The sequence below is a fragment of the Caloenas nicobarica genome, chromosome 2 (genome assembly GCF_036013445.1).
Source record: "Caloenas nicobarica isolate bCalNic1 chromosome 2, bCalNic1.hap1, whole genome shotgun sequence".
NCBI lineage: Eukaryota > Metazoa > Chordata > Aves > Columbiformes > Columbidae > Caloenas > Caloenas nicobarica.
The window spans coordinates 18,509,455-18,526,580 of NC_088246.1; the positions used below are offsets into that span (position 1 = coordinate 18,509,455).

General features: G+C 39.5%; 1 protein-coding gene across 2 annotated transcripts in view; it reads right to left on the reverse strand.

The window, feature by feature from the left end:
* MYO3A (myosin IIIA) overlaps window positions 1-17,126 on the reverse strand; it is a 110,111-nt gene that overhangs the window by 1,239 nt on the left and 91,746 nt on the right. For both annotated transcript variants that reach the window (XM_065628760.1, XM_065628758.1), the window contains exons 30-34: window positions 15,660-16,638; window positions 14,813-14,951; window positions 4,804-4,913; window positions 2,249-2,289; window positions 704-874 (exon numbers count right to left, since the gene is read on the reverse strand). In XM_065628760.1, coding sequence (XP_065484832.1) covers window positions 704-874; window positions 2,249-2,289; window positions 4,804-4,913; window positions 14,813-14,951; window positions 15,660-16,638 — 1,440 coding nt within the window. The remainder of the gene's footprint in view (window positions 1-703; window positions 875-2,248; window positions 2,290-4,803; window positions 4,914-14,812; window positions 14,952-15,659; window positions 16,639-17,126) is intronic.

Here is a 17,126-nt window from a genome sequence, read left to right on the forward strand (position 1 = left end):
TGTTTCCCTTAAGCCTTTGACCTAGATATTTTCCAAGTTCTTCTTACATATATGAAGACACAAGAAGATATAAACATATAAAGATGTGTAGATATGTATTTGCATGTGCCATGTGTGTGGGTGCATTGGCAAGAGTGAGAACCTGAATTTCCTCAGCCCAGCAGACACCACCCTCTCTGAAGTGTGTGGGAAGAGAGGAAGCTGAGCAAGCCCGGCCTGCAGCGCTTTCCTCCTCCTGCCCACCCTGGTGGGGTCCACCACAGGCGATGGACACGTGTGACACAGGACAACACAAGGAGGCAGCCAAGCTGGTGTCTTGTCTGCAGAAAGTGGGCAGCAAGTTCAGTGCACATCCACCCGATTTAGAGCCCAGCTGAGGCAGAAATAGAAGTTTTAGGTTCTGCTTTAGTTTAATTGATTTTAAATCAGAGATTTACAGTAGATGTCCACCCATCTCATCTGGCACTTGGGAAGTCAAAAACTAGCAGGCAGGCTGAACACCAGTCATATAGCAAGCATTTTCCCTGCTGCATAAAGATGGGGGATTTTCAGCCACACATTTTACAAGATAATTTGACAAGATTCCATGAAAAAAAATAGATTTATGTCTAATTTGTTTATGTCTATCTTTCTTTTTATGAATCTTTTGAATATCACAACAAGTATATACATTTTTTTCCTATTATTATTTTTTATGAATTACCGCTCAGTAGCTCTTAAAACTGAAGTCCTGCGCTCAGTATCTCTTAAAATGGAAGTCCGGCGTTCAGCTGGGTGTCTCTTCCTTTTTGTGGTAGAACTGCTGTCCTTCGAGGTGGAATCAGTAGATGAAATTTCTTGGTAGTAGATATCTAAATCTAGCACTTTGCTCAGGCTGTCAATAAATAAGTACACTAAGTTAACAGTTTCACTTTTCAATATTATATTCGACATTCAAAAATAAGGCAACAAATAACGTTAGTTGTGTCTATGTGTTGAGGATCTAAGGAAATATATTTATATATAAGCACAAGAAATCAGTCTCTGAAATGTGACTCCTGTGTGATGCAGATATCGAGAATTTTGAAATGCTAAATACTTTTAGATGTTCATAAAGTAGACATATATGACTGAAATAATTTGGGTTTGCCATTATACTCATGGAGAGTAATTTTCATGGTATAATTCACCTGACCTATTTTAGATATCTCTTTGAAGAAGAGGTGAATCGTCTTCCTAAAGATTACTATTTTTTTTTTCCTGAGTAGAAGAAGAGAGTCTAAAACAACTAGTTCAGATATCGGTGTCAATAATGCAGATGTCTGTTATTTTGTCAGATGAATGCTATCCAGGGTATCATGTGTATAGAAAAAAACAATCCCAACATCCAGTTTAGAATGGCTAGGGGAAAAATAATATCCTAAAAGCAACCAAAAAAAAAGGTTCCGAATTCAATTCTCACATTGGTAGAAAGCAGAAAAAACTAATTGATTCTAGTTGCGATGTTCTACTAATACAGAGTCATCACATGAAAGAAGATGCAGTCACAGAACTGGTTAACTAGATCTAAAATGAGTGAAATCTAACTGAGGCCAAATAAGAGAAAACATTGGGGAGCTGCCAAAAAGCTCAAGTATAGAAACATAAATAAAATAAAGCTATGATGTATGTCAGGAGGTGTGAATGAGGTCTACAGCACACATAAGGATACAGAAGGGCAGAATTTATCTATTGCTTGCTTTATTTCTGCAGAGATCCATCAACATAGGTTAGGTATACTGTCAAGAAAAGACTTCCGGTTGAAATTTCAATAGCTACTCTTCTTTAACTGTTATTAATAATTCCTTTTTTTTTTTTTTTAAACGATCTATTTCCAAACAGTCATCTGTTTTTTAGGAGAGAATTTTAGCAGCCTTTGTATTTTTGCTAATAAAAAAGAACTGGTTGCTCATTTGCTTTGACTGCAATTTTAAGCACCTTCAATTATTTTCTGTGTCAGAACTATCTTTGATGTGGACCTTATCTTAACTTATTATTGTGCTTGTGTTGCCATGGTAAAGGGCCATGCTGTAGGAAAACTGAATGACTGAATTCTATAATGGATTTTTGTCACTGAAAATTGCATATTTTAACTTTGTATACGGTGTCCTTCCTGTGAATCACTAAATTACCAGGCTTTTTTTAATGCTTTATTCTCCTGGTTGAAGAACAGCTAAGAACTATTTCTAGACTACTAAAACGACAATAGTGAAATAATGAAAAAAATTACCTTTCTTTTCTTGGTCTCCGTTTTTCATCTTGTATTGATTTCTAAGAAAATACAAAGTAATTAAAAATACTGAAAGGAAAGCTTATGCAAAGATACAATTTATCGATATGTTAGGTAGGAGAGTGTTGTATATTTTGCGTTAAAAAGAAAATACAGAGAATTTAATTTGCTGAGCAAATGCCCCAGAAAAATCCCTTTTCAGGATCTTTGAGATTAAGAATGGGATTGGCATTGTTACTCCCAAATTTCAGTTGCCATACTGCGAAAAAAAGCTAAAGTAATCGTGATCAGAACAAAATGGAGATCTAAAACTTTCAATTATCTATAGTTGTTTTAATGAAGTGGATAACACTATCTCACTGAGGCAAATTTACTGCAATGCCATGAGAATTTCCATGAATACAGGCAATACAGCAGGAGCAGGTATAATCTTCTCATCAATGTCAATGCAGTCTTGTCATAGGTTTTAGTAGAACAGAATGGACATTTAAAAAGCAATATACTACGTGGCAAAAGCACCTTTAGGATATAAAACATCCAGAAATGCAGAGCAGAGAGATGTAAAGGAAATATGAATAATTTCTTATCTCTGTCCCTGCATTCAAAACAATGCTATGCCGCAGCATCTAAAGCATCACACTTCAAAAGCAGTATTTTTAAGTGCAGATGGTCTTTTTTTTATCTTTTGTGTTTCTTGCAAACTAATGAAAACTGATTAGAATTAGAGAATTGTACCCCTGCAAAGCCACTGAGAACTAGAAATCCTGATGGGTAGATGGTTGTGCAGGTAAATGGACAGACACTTGTGCAGGTAAATGCACAAGACACGTAATTTCAAAATGCTAGGCTGATCTAAAGCAATAAACCCCAAAAGAAACTTTTAGTGCCTTGTATGAACAATGGGCTATTGTCAGACTTCGTTTGTATCTGTGCACCACTTGAGCTCATTTGATATGTAAGGAGATGAGTCAGAAGGCAAGGTGTCTAATTAATATCTGTAACGTGTTGTGAGAGAAATAATCTGTTTTTGCAGAAGACACAGGAAATTTTTCAAAAAATGCATTTCATTTTTTTTCCTGGGCTTGATAATCATCTGCAAACACCTGCAGGTCACAGAGATTTTTAATAAGGTAGAAAATTCATGATAGCTGGAAAAGCTGACTGCCCTCAAGTTAGAGCTCAATGGCTTGGCCAAGGTCTAAGAATATAAAAACCAGCAGGTCTCGTTTCTAAGCTTCAGTGTATAGATATTTATACTGAACCCTTCCCTTACCAGTGTTAAGAAGACAGGCTTCTCTTTTTCATGGCTTCATGAAAAACACAACTAATTGAAGTTAATATTGATTAATACCTTGAAACACTGCTGCTAAAAATTTGTTTAAAAATTCTCTGGCATTACCGCAGTTTTTGTTTGCACTGATGCAATGGCTGTTTTCTGACATTGAGCTGGTCATGTAACAAATTAGCTTTCAGAAAATATTATGTTCCTGACAGTATAGTCTCAGCTTTCTAAATATGAATTTACTTCAGAATTACACTTCACTTTGGAAATTTCCTAATACAGAATTCAGTGTCATGCCTTTCATTTCAGTCCTTTACGTCACCAATCTTGCTTTCACAAAACAAATCTTATTCTTACATACCAATTTATTTTTAAGAATATCATTTATTTTCAGAATATCATGGTTCCAAAGCTGTGTTATTTCAAAGCCACCATAATAAAATATAGCCGTATTTGTCTTTTTTGGTATGCCAGACACAGCTCTCCCTGAAGGCCTTGGTGACACCTTCTGTTGAAAGGAGAAGCAATTGCTACGGTTAGTTTATTAGCTGGGCTCCCACCGGCTGTTAAAATAGGTCACAAAGATACAGCCACCTCGAGCAAATGAGTTTAATTGCTTTTCTGTTGGAACTGCTTTCTGAGCTGCTTTTACATTTTCTCTCTGCTTTCATACCTTTTTTTTTTTTTCTTTTAAGGGCACTGACGTCAAGAGTGGAAAGCAGCTCTTGGTATCTGAACTTGGACCACAGGCTATATATAGAGACACTCAAATCCATTAGTCTCCTGAGCTGTTGGTATTTGCCAGTTCCTTCATAATCACAATCTGACACATTTGTAAAGGAAGTTACAGTATGCATACTAATACAGCCTATTTTAATATTTGCTCTCTCTGCAAGATCAAGCACTAATTTAGACACTCAAAATAGCTCTCTGAATGAACCTGTTTCTCTCTCGTGACTTACAAGGAACTACAGAGACCGGGCACTTAATCTGAGTATGGAAAGTGCAAATGCTGCTTATGCATATAAAGAATCTGTGTATGTTTAGGTACAAAACTAAAAATTGGCCTGACCTAGGGCCCAAATCAGGGTAACTTTGAACCTTAATAATTTCAAATCCAGTTTGAAATGTGAAGTTTGTGGCCTGCCACCTTTCCGGAGGACACAGGTCTTATGTTGTAGTAGAAAGGAATACAGGGAATCGGGCAATAAGAAAGACAGTTTATTCAGGAATTATCTGACAGTCTTAGCCAACAAAAGCTTGCTAAACTCACATGTATTAGAGTGTAGTAGGTGGAGTCTTCAGGATTATTTAATGTCTTAGGCTTCCGTGGCCTCCTTGGGGGTCTCTGCTTTGGGCGAGAGTCTTCTACTTTGGCCGCAACTGTAAAAAAGCAGAAGACAGCAAAGCTTATTTCTTTACAGAACGGGGGGCTTCAACAAAAACAGGAGAGAATTTCACCAAAGAGAACAAACAATTCCATGTAGCCAGTTTTACTGCTTGCAGTGACTCAAGAAAGCAAGTGGGGCATTTCCATGACCAGACTGGAAAGGGGAAAGGGTTTAACTGTTTGAGGCCTGACTGCCACACGCACACAGGCCACATAACAAATGTCAGCCCAGCAGTCTGCCAGGCACAGGTTTCTCCTTCTGAAAAGGGCTGATGCTCCACAGTCCAAAAAGGGCTCTAAAAGGTAATGGCTACTGGAAGGTTACCATCTCCTAACAGGGACCTGGGTGGTGGGGATGATATTTTTTCAGACTCAAGTCAATCACTAAGGTGCCGAATGAGGGAATTGCCATGAGACCTCTGATTCAGAGGTTAGTCCTCTACGTTATCACGGTGTAGATTTTCTGCAGGGTCTCCTGCTGAGGCTGTTCTGTTTCAAGCCAAATCACGTACCACTGGGCAATGCAGTGTGACCACATCCATTGCATCCAATGTATTCTGGTTTAGTGTACTCAACTTTTATTTCTACAAAAACTTTCTGCAAACGTGCAAAAAAAGTTTCATTCTAATGCAAACAAAACCAAGATTTCAACACAAAATGGAACTGCTGTCCCCTGGCAGTCTCCAAACTCAGAGTTAGACAGTGACATGTGGGTTACACTGGCTGGCACATAGCAAACTACATGAATGTGTTGGATATTTGCTTGTTAAAAATCTATATGCAATTCTCACGGTTCTAAGACATAGGGCTACTAAGGGTTCACGGGCTGATAGATTCTGAGACCACAGAACTGACCCTGGGAGGCAGGAGGAAACACAAATGTACAGCCTGGTGAGCATGCTCACCTTACATTCAGCTTCAGCTATAGGAGAAGTTAATAGGGGGCTACGGCAATTTCTTCGTGATGCAGCAGGTGGGGGTTGCAGGGCAGCAGAACACCTGCAATAGAGTTGGGTCATAGGGACACATGCAGGGTGATGACTGAAGGCGCAGCACAAGCTCTAGGCACGGTGAACCATGTGTCCAGGTATATTGCATAATCTGGTGAGGTTTTAGATTGTTCCTGTCCCATCACAGAAGTGTTCAGAGGACATGGGAGAAAAAACATCTCCCTTCTCCTAAACGAATATAGTATGAGGCTGGAATGAGGATCTGCTGCCAGTGAATTACTGAAGTGTGTTCTGCTGATCTAATCCTCTTTCACATGAAGTGAACTCCATAACCCCAATGTGCTAACTACATGTGGTTGAGTCTTAGAAGGAAGAATGTATTTTGTTCTCTAATGACCATCAGAAACCATTTTACATGACAAAAATAAAAACTCTCCCATGTACATCAGGCATCTTTTTAATTAAGGAGGTGGTGCAATCATTTAAAATGAGAAACGATCAGTAATACATCAGTGTTGACTCCTGCAAAATTAGCTGTGCAAGTTTTTTGTTATGCGTGATAAATAAAGGCTTGTAAAGGTCATGGATATACAGAGGAGGCAGGATTAATAATGTTAATTTAAATTGTAGCTGGATAATGATTACATTTGTTGTTTTAGTTCCTTATCTGAAATGCAGACTGCTTCTCATGTAATGAATGAACAAATAACTTTTAACATTTTGCACTTATGAGAACAATGGTGTTTTTCTAAGCCAGGGTACAGATAATTCATGTTAAACAATGAAATTTAGATGCAATAAATTCATTTCGGTAACCTGCATTAAATATAAATTACATTATTTGATTTGAATAGGTATAGGAGGCCCGACTGTGCTCTTATGTGGGCTGTTGCTACCTTGCTGCATTTCAAGTGGGCCACCTGGAGTTATCTGAGTTTCCATTTGTGACAGAGGCATATCTTCTTTATTTTATTTTTAAACACAACAGGAGCCTAAGATGGAAACGATGCCTAAAAAAACCCCCTTAAAATCCAGCGTAGTTGAATAGAAGCACTTAACCTCTTGTCTGTATGACATTTTCAAAAATTGTATAAACAATCTTGACTGCATGAAAATCTGGAAAAAGAAAATGAAGCCTACTTAGGAACTTTTGGAAAATCCCAAGGAAAAGGCTCTCATAATACCTAAAAGAAAATTATTGTCCCCTAAGAATTAATCACTATGTTTGCTGTTACATTATTTAATTCATCACTGTCAAACACACAAAGCATTATCGTATTCTAGATTACAATTTTTCCACCTGAAGTTACTTGTATACTTGTTGCATATATGCTCTGCAAAGAAGACTCCTCTTACATTCAAAAACCATCATTTTGACAATGATAAGAGTTTCAGTAAAAATAGCTTTTCATCTCAGCTTATGTGTTGTACATATGTATGAGCTATGCAAAAGAACTGAGGGGACAGAAATACCATGTTGGGGCAGCCAGCCTTCTAAGCTTGGACCTCCATCGTTCCTTTATAAAATTGCAGAGGGCTGAAAATGCAATTCTCAGTGTTGTGTCCAAATTACACAGTAAGTAAAAATAGTTTGATGGGTTTAGCTTTCTTTGTTTCACCAGAAAGTGAACCTGTGATTTTCTTCCTCACTTAGATTTTTGTGTTCATTGCTACTGAAATAAAGCTGATGTGGTAGTTGCTTGTATTGGATAACTCACTGTGCAAAGTAAAATTTGCTTTTTCATTAGTTGCTGGTAATTCCAGAAATCATTTACTTAGTGGAGTTTAAGGTGGAAGGCAAATTAGATACCCAAGCCTGATAAATGGTGAGTTTGATGCGATTGTTTTCCAGATGGCCTATACCTTTCTGCAGGAGGCAATGAAGCAGAAAGCAGGAGTAAAACCATTCACTTATTAATAGGCCAATTATGTTGCTTCTAGAGTCTATTACAAAGAAGAGGTTTCTATTGAAGCTCAATCTCTCCATAGTAAAATATCTTAGAGCCTATTTTTCCTCAAGACTTCAAGTATCTCTAGCAAGATTTGGCCATGTACTTCATATGTAAAGGGAAAACTGAGGTTTTCTATCTAACAAACATTTAACTACATACATCACAACGTTGATATGAAAACCATTCACAACAGCAGCTGCCAGAGCACTTTGGAAACGTCAGGTTGGCACTATCGTCCTGATCCTACTAGCAGGGTAAATGAGACACACAAAGCAAGACACACCAAGACTTGTTATGCCCCAGCTGGTCAGTAGCACAGCTAGTGCACAGGACACATCCCAGTTAGTTGGTGGCACGGCTAAGGAGCAGGACCGAAGGCCTGTGCTGAGGCTCCTGGCTCTGCAGCCAGCCTGTGCCCTACGCTTGCATCTACCTGCACAGGTGCTGTCTGTGCTGTGACACATTCCTGTGCCTTAGAAGCAACGCATAGGAGAAACTGGAAACAAAAACATTTGATGCTACACAGACATTCCTTTTTAAAGGTTTTGCCAACAGGAGGATGAGTTGAACAAGTTGAAAGGGACAAAGATTTTCCTCAAACGGCCCAAGTGCATGCAGTCAGTACTCAATTAGTCAAAAGAAATAGGTTTTGCTTTTGCGACATGGATGCTTTTATTTTGAACCTTAACAGTTGCTGTTAGGTTAACTATGCTGTTAACGTCAGCCATGCTGTAACCCATACGCAGGAAGTGACATCTCTCTGCTGCCCAAACCTGAAGCAGACTGTCAAAACATACATTTGATCCAGTGATGATGGGAAGTCTTATAAAAGTTAAGGTCATTCTCCATGATAGTGAATGAATTACAGAGTCAGGGGTCAGCAAAGGAGTGTGCACAGTGTGGCTGCCAGGTAACATTAAAGAAGGTTTAGCAAAACTACGGAAAATTCCTTATTCCTATCAGTATCTCAGCTATCTTGTTTAACACCACTTCAAAGTTTCTTACATAAGTTGCACACACAACCTTGGACTCTACGGTGTTCAATTACAAGGTATGACTACTTTCACACTCAATCCTCACTGAAAGCTCTAAATACACTGAAAAAATAAGAAAATGGACAAGGATATTTAGGACCAGCTCATTTAATATACATATGTCCTGAACACCGCCAGAAACTATGGAAAGAGAGCTGCATGTGCGAAGAGCTGCATGTGCTTGAAACATTCGAGTATGAGCAATAAATGCTTGCATAAAGATGAGACAGTATCAACAGCCCTTTAGGTTGAACTGTGTCTACACATTCTGACATACGATAAGCTTGGAAGACAATAATCTTGAGGAATCAACAACCACAGATGCTAATGTAAATTAATGTATGACTTACAACAGATCTTATACTGAAGACTGGAGAAACAGTGTGGTTACAGCTGTGATAAGTATCTAAGTGATGAAAGGTCTCTATTTACTAGGCCACCTGGCAAAACAGATAAAACTGTCTTCAGGTCATTTGAGTGAAATGTTACGTGTTTGATTCAGTGCCGTTCCACATCTCATGGGGACAGGAAGTATAAAGACAGGCTCAGAATAAAGCGGGAAGAAAAACAAGAGTGAGAGCAGTGATTGTATGGGTTTTGTAGTGGGACTTGGAAGTAACAGAAAAAGGTAAATACAGTAACTGGAATTCCAGGACTTGACAATGAGAAGTGAACAGCTACTACTGCTTACAACATTTACGTGCATATCTTTTTACTGTCCTAATAGCACACAGTACAAGGATTTAGTTACTCAAGTTTGGGATTTGCACATAGAAAAGCACTGCTCTCTAACTTACTGGTCAGAAATTTTTAGGTATCGTTTATTCATGGGATGTTTACCACAGCCAGATTTGGAAATTACAGTTGATGGGTGCAAATATTTAGCAATCTGGAGAAAACAGAGGGATTATTCTGGCACAGACCTAGAATTAGGAACTGCAAGAGACCAAGAACTTCCCAACTGCATCCAGCAGGAGCTGGGAGTGCTGGATCTCTTGTGCCTAAGTCCTGTGAGACCCACTGCGGGAAGCAGTTTCAGTCTCTGGCTGACACTAAAACTCTCATTTCGGAGTGTCTGGCGACCTGGGATTATTGCTATTTAGGAGAGGATCTTTAAGGAAAATGGCTGTACTCCTCTTCTGTGACCTCCCAAATCTTATGCTCCGCATGGATCTGACCAGCTCCCCACACAGATCTTCTGCATCCTGGCTGCATGGTGTCCAAAGGGCCACTCCAGTAGCTGAGAATGATCAAACAGCAGAAGCACCTGACTACCCTGCTTTTCTCCAGTCCCACCTCGGTGCTCCCTGGCTCACGGCTCACTCGCAAAGAAAGACCAGCCCGTGAATACCGCTGTGCTCGGCCAGGGCTACACGGGCTCCCTTCTTGCAAAGGCTGCCCACAAACCCCACACAAACAGTGCTGTGGCAGCCTACAGCAGGAGGAATCCTGGATGAAAACCCTGCCCATCTCACAGCTTTGTGTTGCTGAAAACGTCCCCAGCTGCGCTGGAGTTCCTTGCACTGTGTGAATTTATTTCTAAGTATAGAAAATTCTCTTTCTGATATTTTTGTACTTGAACTGTCATTTAATACTGATGAGGATGGGCGCCATGATTCATCTGGAGAAAAAAAGAAAAAAATTGCTACCGTAATGATCAAATTCTCCTCACTTCAGGCTTTGGTCTCAAAAAACTTGACAGTGGCTATTTGTGCATCTATTCTGACACCACTGTAATCCAAAGCTCACTAGCAGTCCAAAGTTGCAGTCCTGAGATGCAGCCATTATGTTTAGCTGAATGCATTTAGCAAGCAAATATAACCTACTTGGAAATTCGAGCCACAGGGAATATTGTTTATTCCTGGAAACTTGTGCAGCTAGCTTTATGCATTTTTATAAATACAAATAAATTAACTTAAGAACAACTTAACCTTGTGGATTTAAGATTAATTTAAATTTCTTTTGCTCATATGTTCTTTAAACTGCAGGCTTTGCATTTTTATTAAAATAAACAGTTTTGGAAATCTGAACATCTGTCATAGTACACCATCCAGCTGTCCCACAGTTCCTCCCCTTCTGTGGGTAGCAATGTAATAAAATATTTTATCAGAGGAGACAGTAAATTCTCAAACTGAACAATGGCCATCTACCCATAGATGAAGGCAGACGAGTATTCCTATCTGGCATACAGCTATAAAACACAATTCACATGTTATGGCTGTAAAATGACATATAAAACTAGTGAAGCTAAGGAAAAAGTGTAAATAAATGTAAATGACCAAAGTAATTACAAATAGGTAAATACTACATGATTTAAAGAACAGCTAAAGCTAAACAACCATTGCCTTCGTAAGGGTAGGACAGCAAAGGTAGCCCTAGAGGGAAACCTGCAGTAAAATAATATTCTTCTGTAACTATGTGTGTATAGATTATACTGTAACGCATAATGTTGGCAAGAAGATAGGAAGGCTCCTCTCTGTTTAATAGACAGTGGATCACTCACCGTGTCTACTCGCTTCACTTTAGCATGATAGTCTGCAGTTCGTTACCTCAAGTATTTGTTTTATGTAGTTATCTTCCTATATAGCATATAGGAAGAAAGTATGATATTCAGAATGCTGATAACTCCTGTGCTGTAGACAGCACAACCTAAATGAACTGAACACAGGCCTGTTTTTACTTAAATATTCTCTACATCTAGTTAAGTCATGTTTTCTATAATAAACTTCTATTTAAGACAACACAGCTTTGTGATTGGGCTCTGTAATGCTCAGGCTCCAATTGGCTCACAGGCAAGCTGGGGAATTACTGCAGTGTTTTCTCTTCCTTCAGTACCCCGTGCATTGATCAGAGCTGGAAAGGAAACAGTTTTCCTGTTGTACGAATTACATTCAAATGTAGAAAAAGAAAGTTCACATTCCACACCAAGAAAGGTCTTCCAGTGGACTGGTTAGCAGTTAGAAATCTGGCTGTGGGGATGTGTGAGAAACCAGGGCCTGGGTCCCTGCTGCCATCCCTCCACATCCCCGGTGAACAGCTGAGCCTGGTGCCCACTGTCACAGCGTGCCGCAGTGAGTGAAACTTCATGTCATGGCCAGGAAGGCTGGCAGAACACGATGTCTGGCTGGAGCCCAGCCAGCCTTCTTTCTTACTTTTTCAAAGTTCAATGTCTGGCAAAAGTCACCTTTGTTACATTTATAATGAGTAGCCACACAAGTTGTCCAAGGCGCTTGGGCAAACAATAGAAACCAGGAAACACAAACTATGGCTGCCCAGCTCAGAGTAGTGGGGCAAGACGGACCAAGGAGCCAGACCCAGCTCCAAGTGTGATACTGCCTGGTGTATCAAGTGACAGTTTGCTACAGAAAGACTGGGAACATGAGTTCTAACGAGAACTGAATGAGGACTGGTTTTGGAGTGGTTTGACTTACTGGAGCAAAGCATTCAAGTGAGTGACTAGCTGGGCAGCAGCGAACAGGCTGCAAGGGCCAGTTTGGTTTGAGATAGAGGGGCCCAACTCATGCTTTATGATGTTTAAGGGCAGGTATCAGCAGGTGGGACAACTGTAGTTGGCCTGTGCTTTAGTGGCAATTTCTCTGTAGTGAGTTCAGTTATAGTTTCTTAGTCAAATAGCACCCACTATTCCATTTTAAATGCAGCCACCTTTGAAAAGAGTAGCTCCTCCTGAGCTCTGTATCCACCTTGTCTACATGCCAACTTGCACCAATTTAATAAAAAACAAAGTGTGTCCACCATATTTATTTTGAAAAAAAAAGATTGCAAAAATTCTGCATGAGCCATGTATTGCCGACATTTTTTGCAAAAGGCAGTCAAGACAGCAAACATTCGGTTTTTGCATCCATAAGAGAAAAAGTGGGGGACTTCTAAGGCATCAGAATTTCTATAAAGATTTTGCCTGGTGCACAAAAGAGCTAAGTGCTGTCATGTCGCACATGCAGACATATGAGAAAACATAAAGAAAATAAATCCTCCTTTTGTTAAGGCCACACAACATTAGCTTGTAAAAAAAATCTTATTTCCTTCTATTTATTAAAATGAGGCAAAAGACCTGGTCTCTTATGCAACTCAACAACTGTTTCAGTGTTGTCATAAGAGGCATTTTGACTCATTCAAAGAAATGTATGACATTTTTCATGTCAGTGTTCAAAGGAATACAATGCAGCACTTTCACACACTTTACCATTGGCAAAACACTGTATTATAACATGACAGAGGTTTAAAGCAGTGGGACAATTTCAGAGATAAAGGGAGGTGAAGTGTCTAACTGGTCACCACTTTAAGCAGGTTTGCATGCACAGATGACAAACTCTGGCATCCTTTTGCCTCCTGTAGAGCTACTTAAATTTATAGCAATGTGAAGGGTAGACTTTGCTAAATTTTACGCATGGCATGAACATACTGATATATTTTCACCTGGTTCACTTGTGTAAGTAGTGAGATCTTTAACTGATAAATCAGGGATTTGTGTATTCTCTTTCCTTCTATCTGTCTCTCTTCTCTAGCTTCTGCAGGAAAATATGTAAGAACCAAGAGTTATTTTCCAAAACGTGAATTCCTCAAGTTTATCTTGTCAAAAATCAGCAATATTTAATAGAGAACTCAGTACAAACCCATTAATGACAAATACAAGCACTGTTCTGTCTTTAATGAAAGATAATGGCACTTATTTTTCCATTTCACATCTGTCTTCTCTTGCAGTCTTTGGTTTTGGAAACTGGTTGGACTACATGGATTATCTACTAACAGCTAGCTTGCATTTAGAGGTTTAGATTTTATAAACACCAGGCCCTCATTTTATTATCTTGCCTATTTGAGAGGACTGCAAAGTGGGGGTGAAGTACTTTTAGGGTCTCTTCAATGTAGCCATGGGAACAGATAGAAGTTTCAGCATATATGACAACTGAATCCACAATGTTATAATGAAAATAGTACAGTTAGCTCTGGGCAGCAAGGGACAGTCCAGGATCTGGTCCCAGACGAGCAGGGAGGAGCAGAGATCCTCCCCAGAGGCAGTGCAGTGGCACGGGCTGGCACAAGCCCCTCTGCAGAAATGGAGACCCACCCCCGTCATCTGCCACGTTTGCCCTCAAATTCCTCCACATCCGTGGCCCAAGACACAGGCTGAGGAAGTCTCTTGTTACGTCTATTCCAACTGAAGAGACGTGAGCAGCTCAGTCAGTTGTTGTGGATTTCCCCATGGGCACTGGCCTTAGTGATCTGCCTGCTCTGAATCCCATGTCTTCCACCTTGATTCTCCCAGTACTCCTGCCCACTGCTGCCTAACCTGCTCCAAGTGTTAACTGTCCCTGTTAACTGGAATATAAATAACTTCAGAGTGTATTTTCAGAGGTAATGTCCTCTTAAGTGTCTGAGTTAAGCGGATGCCAATTATTAATAAAACTTTACTTGCAATTTTAAGGACATACCCACCAACATGGTTACAAGTTTTGACAGCCTCAGCTGCATTTGGGGATAGTTAAAACTTTACTCAGCATAAATGTGACAAACTTTGGTAAATTGTTTGACACAGTACCTAAAAAAAATATTTTGTTTTTAAAACATGGTTCCATATCTTACCAATAGCACACACAGATGAGCAACGTGAGTAAAAAAGAGCCAATGAGGAATTTTTACCAAACAAAAGCATTTCTAGAGATGCTATGTCTAGGTCTGACAATGCGTCATTCACCAATCTAAATCAATACTGAAACAAAATATCAAGAAAAATGGTGAATATGTAAATCACAATCAAGTTTGGCTACTTCTCTGGAAACTATGTTCCAGACATGTACTGACACAGTACAAAACCAAACAGCTTGAGTTATACAAGAAGCCAGAGCTAGCTCATCTAGCCTTTAAAAACATGACTAGGAGCTGCTTCTTGACAGACCTGTTTACAAATGAAAATTCGGCTCACAGTAAGGTTCAACATTACCTGGCTGACAAATATGAGAAGAAAGTCGGCCATTAGCTTGCTTATCTTTGGACAACATCACAGGCCTCAGCTGATGTGACAATATCATTTCATTCAATTTTTGTTGCAATGCTAGGTAGTCTTCAGATAATTTCGATATCTGAAAAATGTAACACAGGATTTTACATTATTGTATAAGTGCATATGTTCCAAGGCAATCAAAGGTAAAATAGTGGATTAGAGAATGAATTTAAAAGGTATTGCTCCACCTACTGCATTTAGGTCCCTACCGCACTTACCTCCCCATTCCTCTTAAAAAGAAAAAAAAAAATAAAAAAGAAGAGAAAAAAGACATGTAGGAAACTCCACACTGCAGCCCAGTCCTGCAAGTACTTTATCTTGGGTCACGCATGTGAGCAGACGATGCCTTGCTGACGCAAAATAGCTTCCATAGCTGTAGGCATACTTCTCTGCACCTGTGTGAGTCTCTGACATTGACACACCAACTTCTATTTTAATTTACAGAGACATTTCACAAGTTTACTGATTTAATACCTTGCCTGGTAAACACATATTTCAACAAAGGCAAAACTGCTACATTTAACCTAAAGCAGGTTAAAACTAGCATCATTTTTTTTGCCAGTGCTCTAACTTTGCTTTTCCCTGCTTCCTGAAAAGAGTATTTTCTCTTGCAGCTCAAAATATGCATTTTTATAGAACACTCATTACAAAATCTCAGTCTCAGTTTAGAGAGTGAAACTTTGCCACTGAAGCCAGTAAAATAACTTTGCCATTCTGTCATTGCTCAGAGTATACTGAGATTGGCCAGAGTATTATGCTCAACATACGTAGCTTATAAGCTTCTTACCTGCCGCGAAAAGGCTGCCAAATCACAAGCCTCTTTCTCTGAGTCTCCCTTCAGCGTCTTAGAGTTTTCAGCCTCTGTATTGGTGCTTTCCCTGTCTTTTGTTGGTTTGGGATCATTATTTTGAACGTGTACTGCTTCTGTTGGCTCCTTTATAATTTTCTCTTGACTTTTGCAAGGTAGTTTCCCTTCTTTTCTGAGTTGTCCCCTTCTTTTGTAACACCGGTAACTGCTCTGAATAACGACTGCTGCCTTCTCTTTGTCTTCTGAACCTTGTTTTTCTGCCTCAACTTGCTCCCGTGAGCCTCTTAGTGACTCTCTTCTTATAATTCCTTTACGTCCTGTAGGCACCACTGCTTCATGTTTCAGGTGGTTTCTTTCCACATCCCTGTCAGTCCTGGGCTGGACCACAGCAGATTCTTGTTTTTGCCCATTTGCACTGAGTGTGTCTTGATTATCTTGCTCTTGCTGGGGATAAGGTTCAGCTGTGATTTTGACACAAGATTTCCTAGACAGCTCTTTCGAAGAGGCTTGTTCTTCACCTTCACCAACATGTTCTACTGAAGGGTTCTGCTTCACAGAAGCTCCCTCTCCTTTGGTAGATGTTTCCTGTTGCTCCTGTACGTTCCTTGTGTCAATGTACCCAGAGCACCCACTGTCAGTAACAGCATCAGCTTCATCTTGAGTCTCCTCATTTGCTGCCTCTTCCAGTGTATCATTTTGAGCTGGCTGCAGTTGTGCTTCAAGGAATTCCACAGCAGATAATTCTTCCTCTGCTATTTTTTTGTGTTCTTCCTTTATTTTTTTACGGACTCTGTAGCCTCTGTAATGGCTCTGAACAACAACAGCTGCTTCTTGTTCCGTGTTAGGAAGGGCACTCTTCACTCCAGCTGGACTTTCCTCATTGTCTTCAAGTTCTTCATTCTTTTCCTTTTCACTAGTTGATGGCACATTTTCAGTTTGTTTCTTTCTAAGTGATTCCCTGAATGGAATAGAGTTTTGGACAAAAATTATAGCTGAAGGAGAGGAAAGAGAATGACAACTTTACCTTTGGTGGTGTTTGTGTACTAAATGTCAATCTGATACATTGTAACACTGGAAAGAGTGCATAGAGCTGGAATTAAAGTCAGCAAACCAACCTCCGTCTTTTGACGATTATAATTTCTTAAAGTGAAAAGGGACATCCCTGTTAAACTGTTCATGGAAAATTGCTAGGGGGACAATCTTGGCTGCATGACCGCTGAAAAAACAGGAAATAATTAATTTAAATATTAACAAAAACATAAGGCAGAAACTTTTTAGCACCTCAAATATGTATAAATACATACAATCCTAAATGTGTTAATGAAAGAAATTTGCCACAAGTCACACTAGAAATAAAAAAAGAATGATCCTCAGTCTAGGTCAAATTTAAAAGACCTTTTCCGTAAACTGTCTTTGTTACTATGAATAAAACTTCAGTGCCAGGTG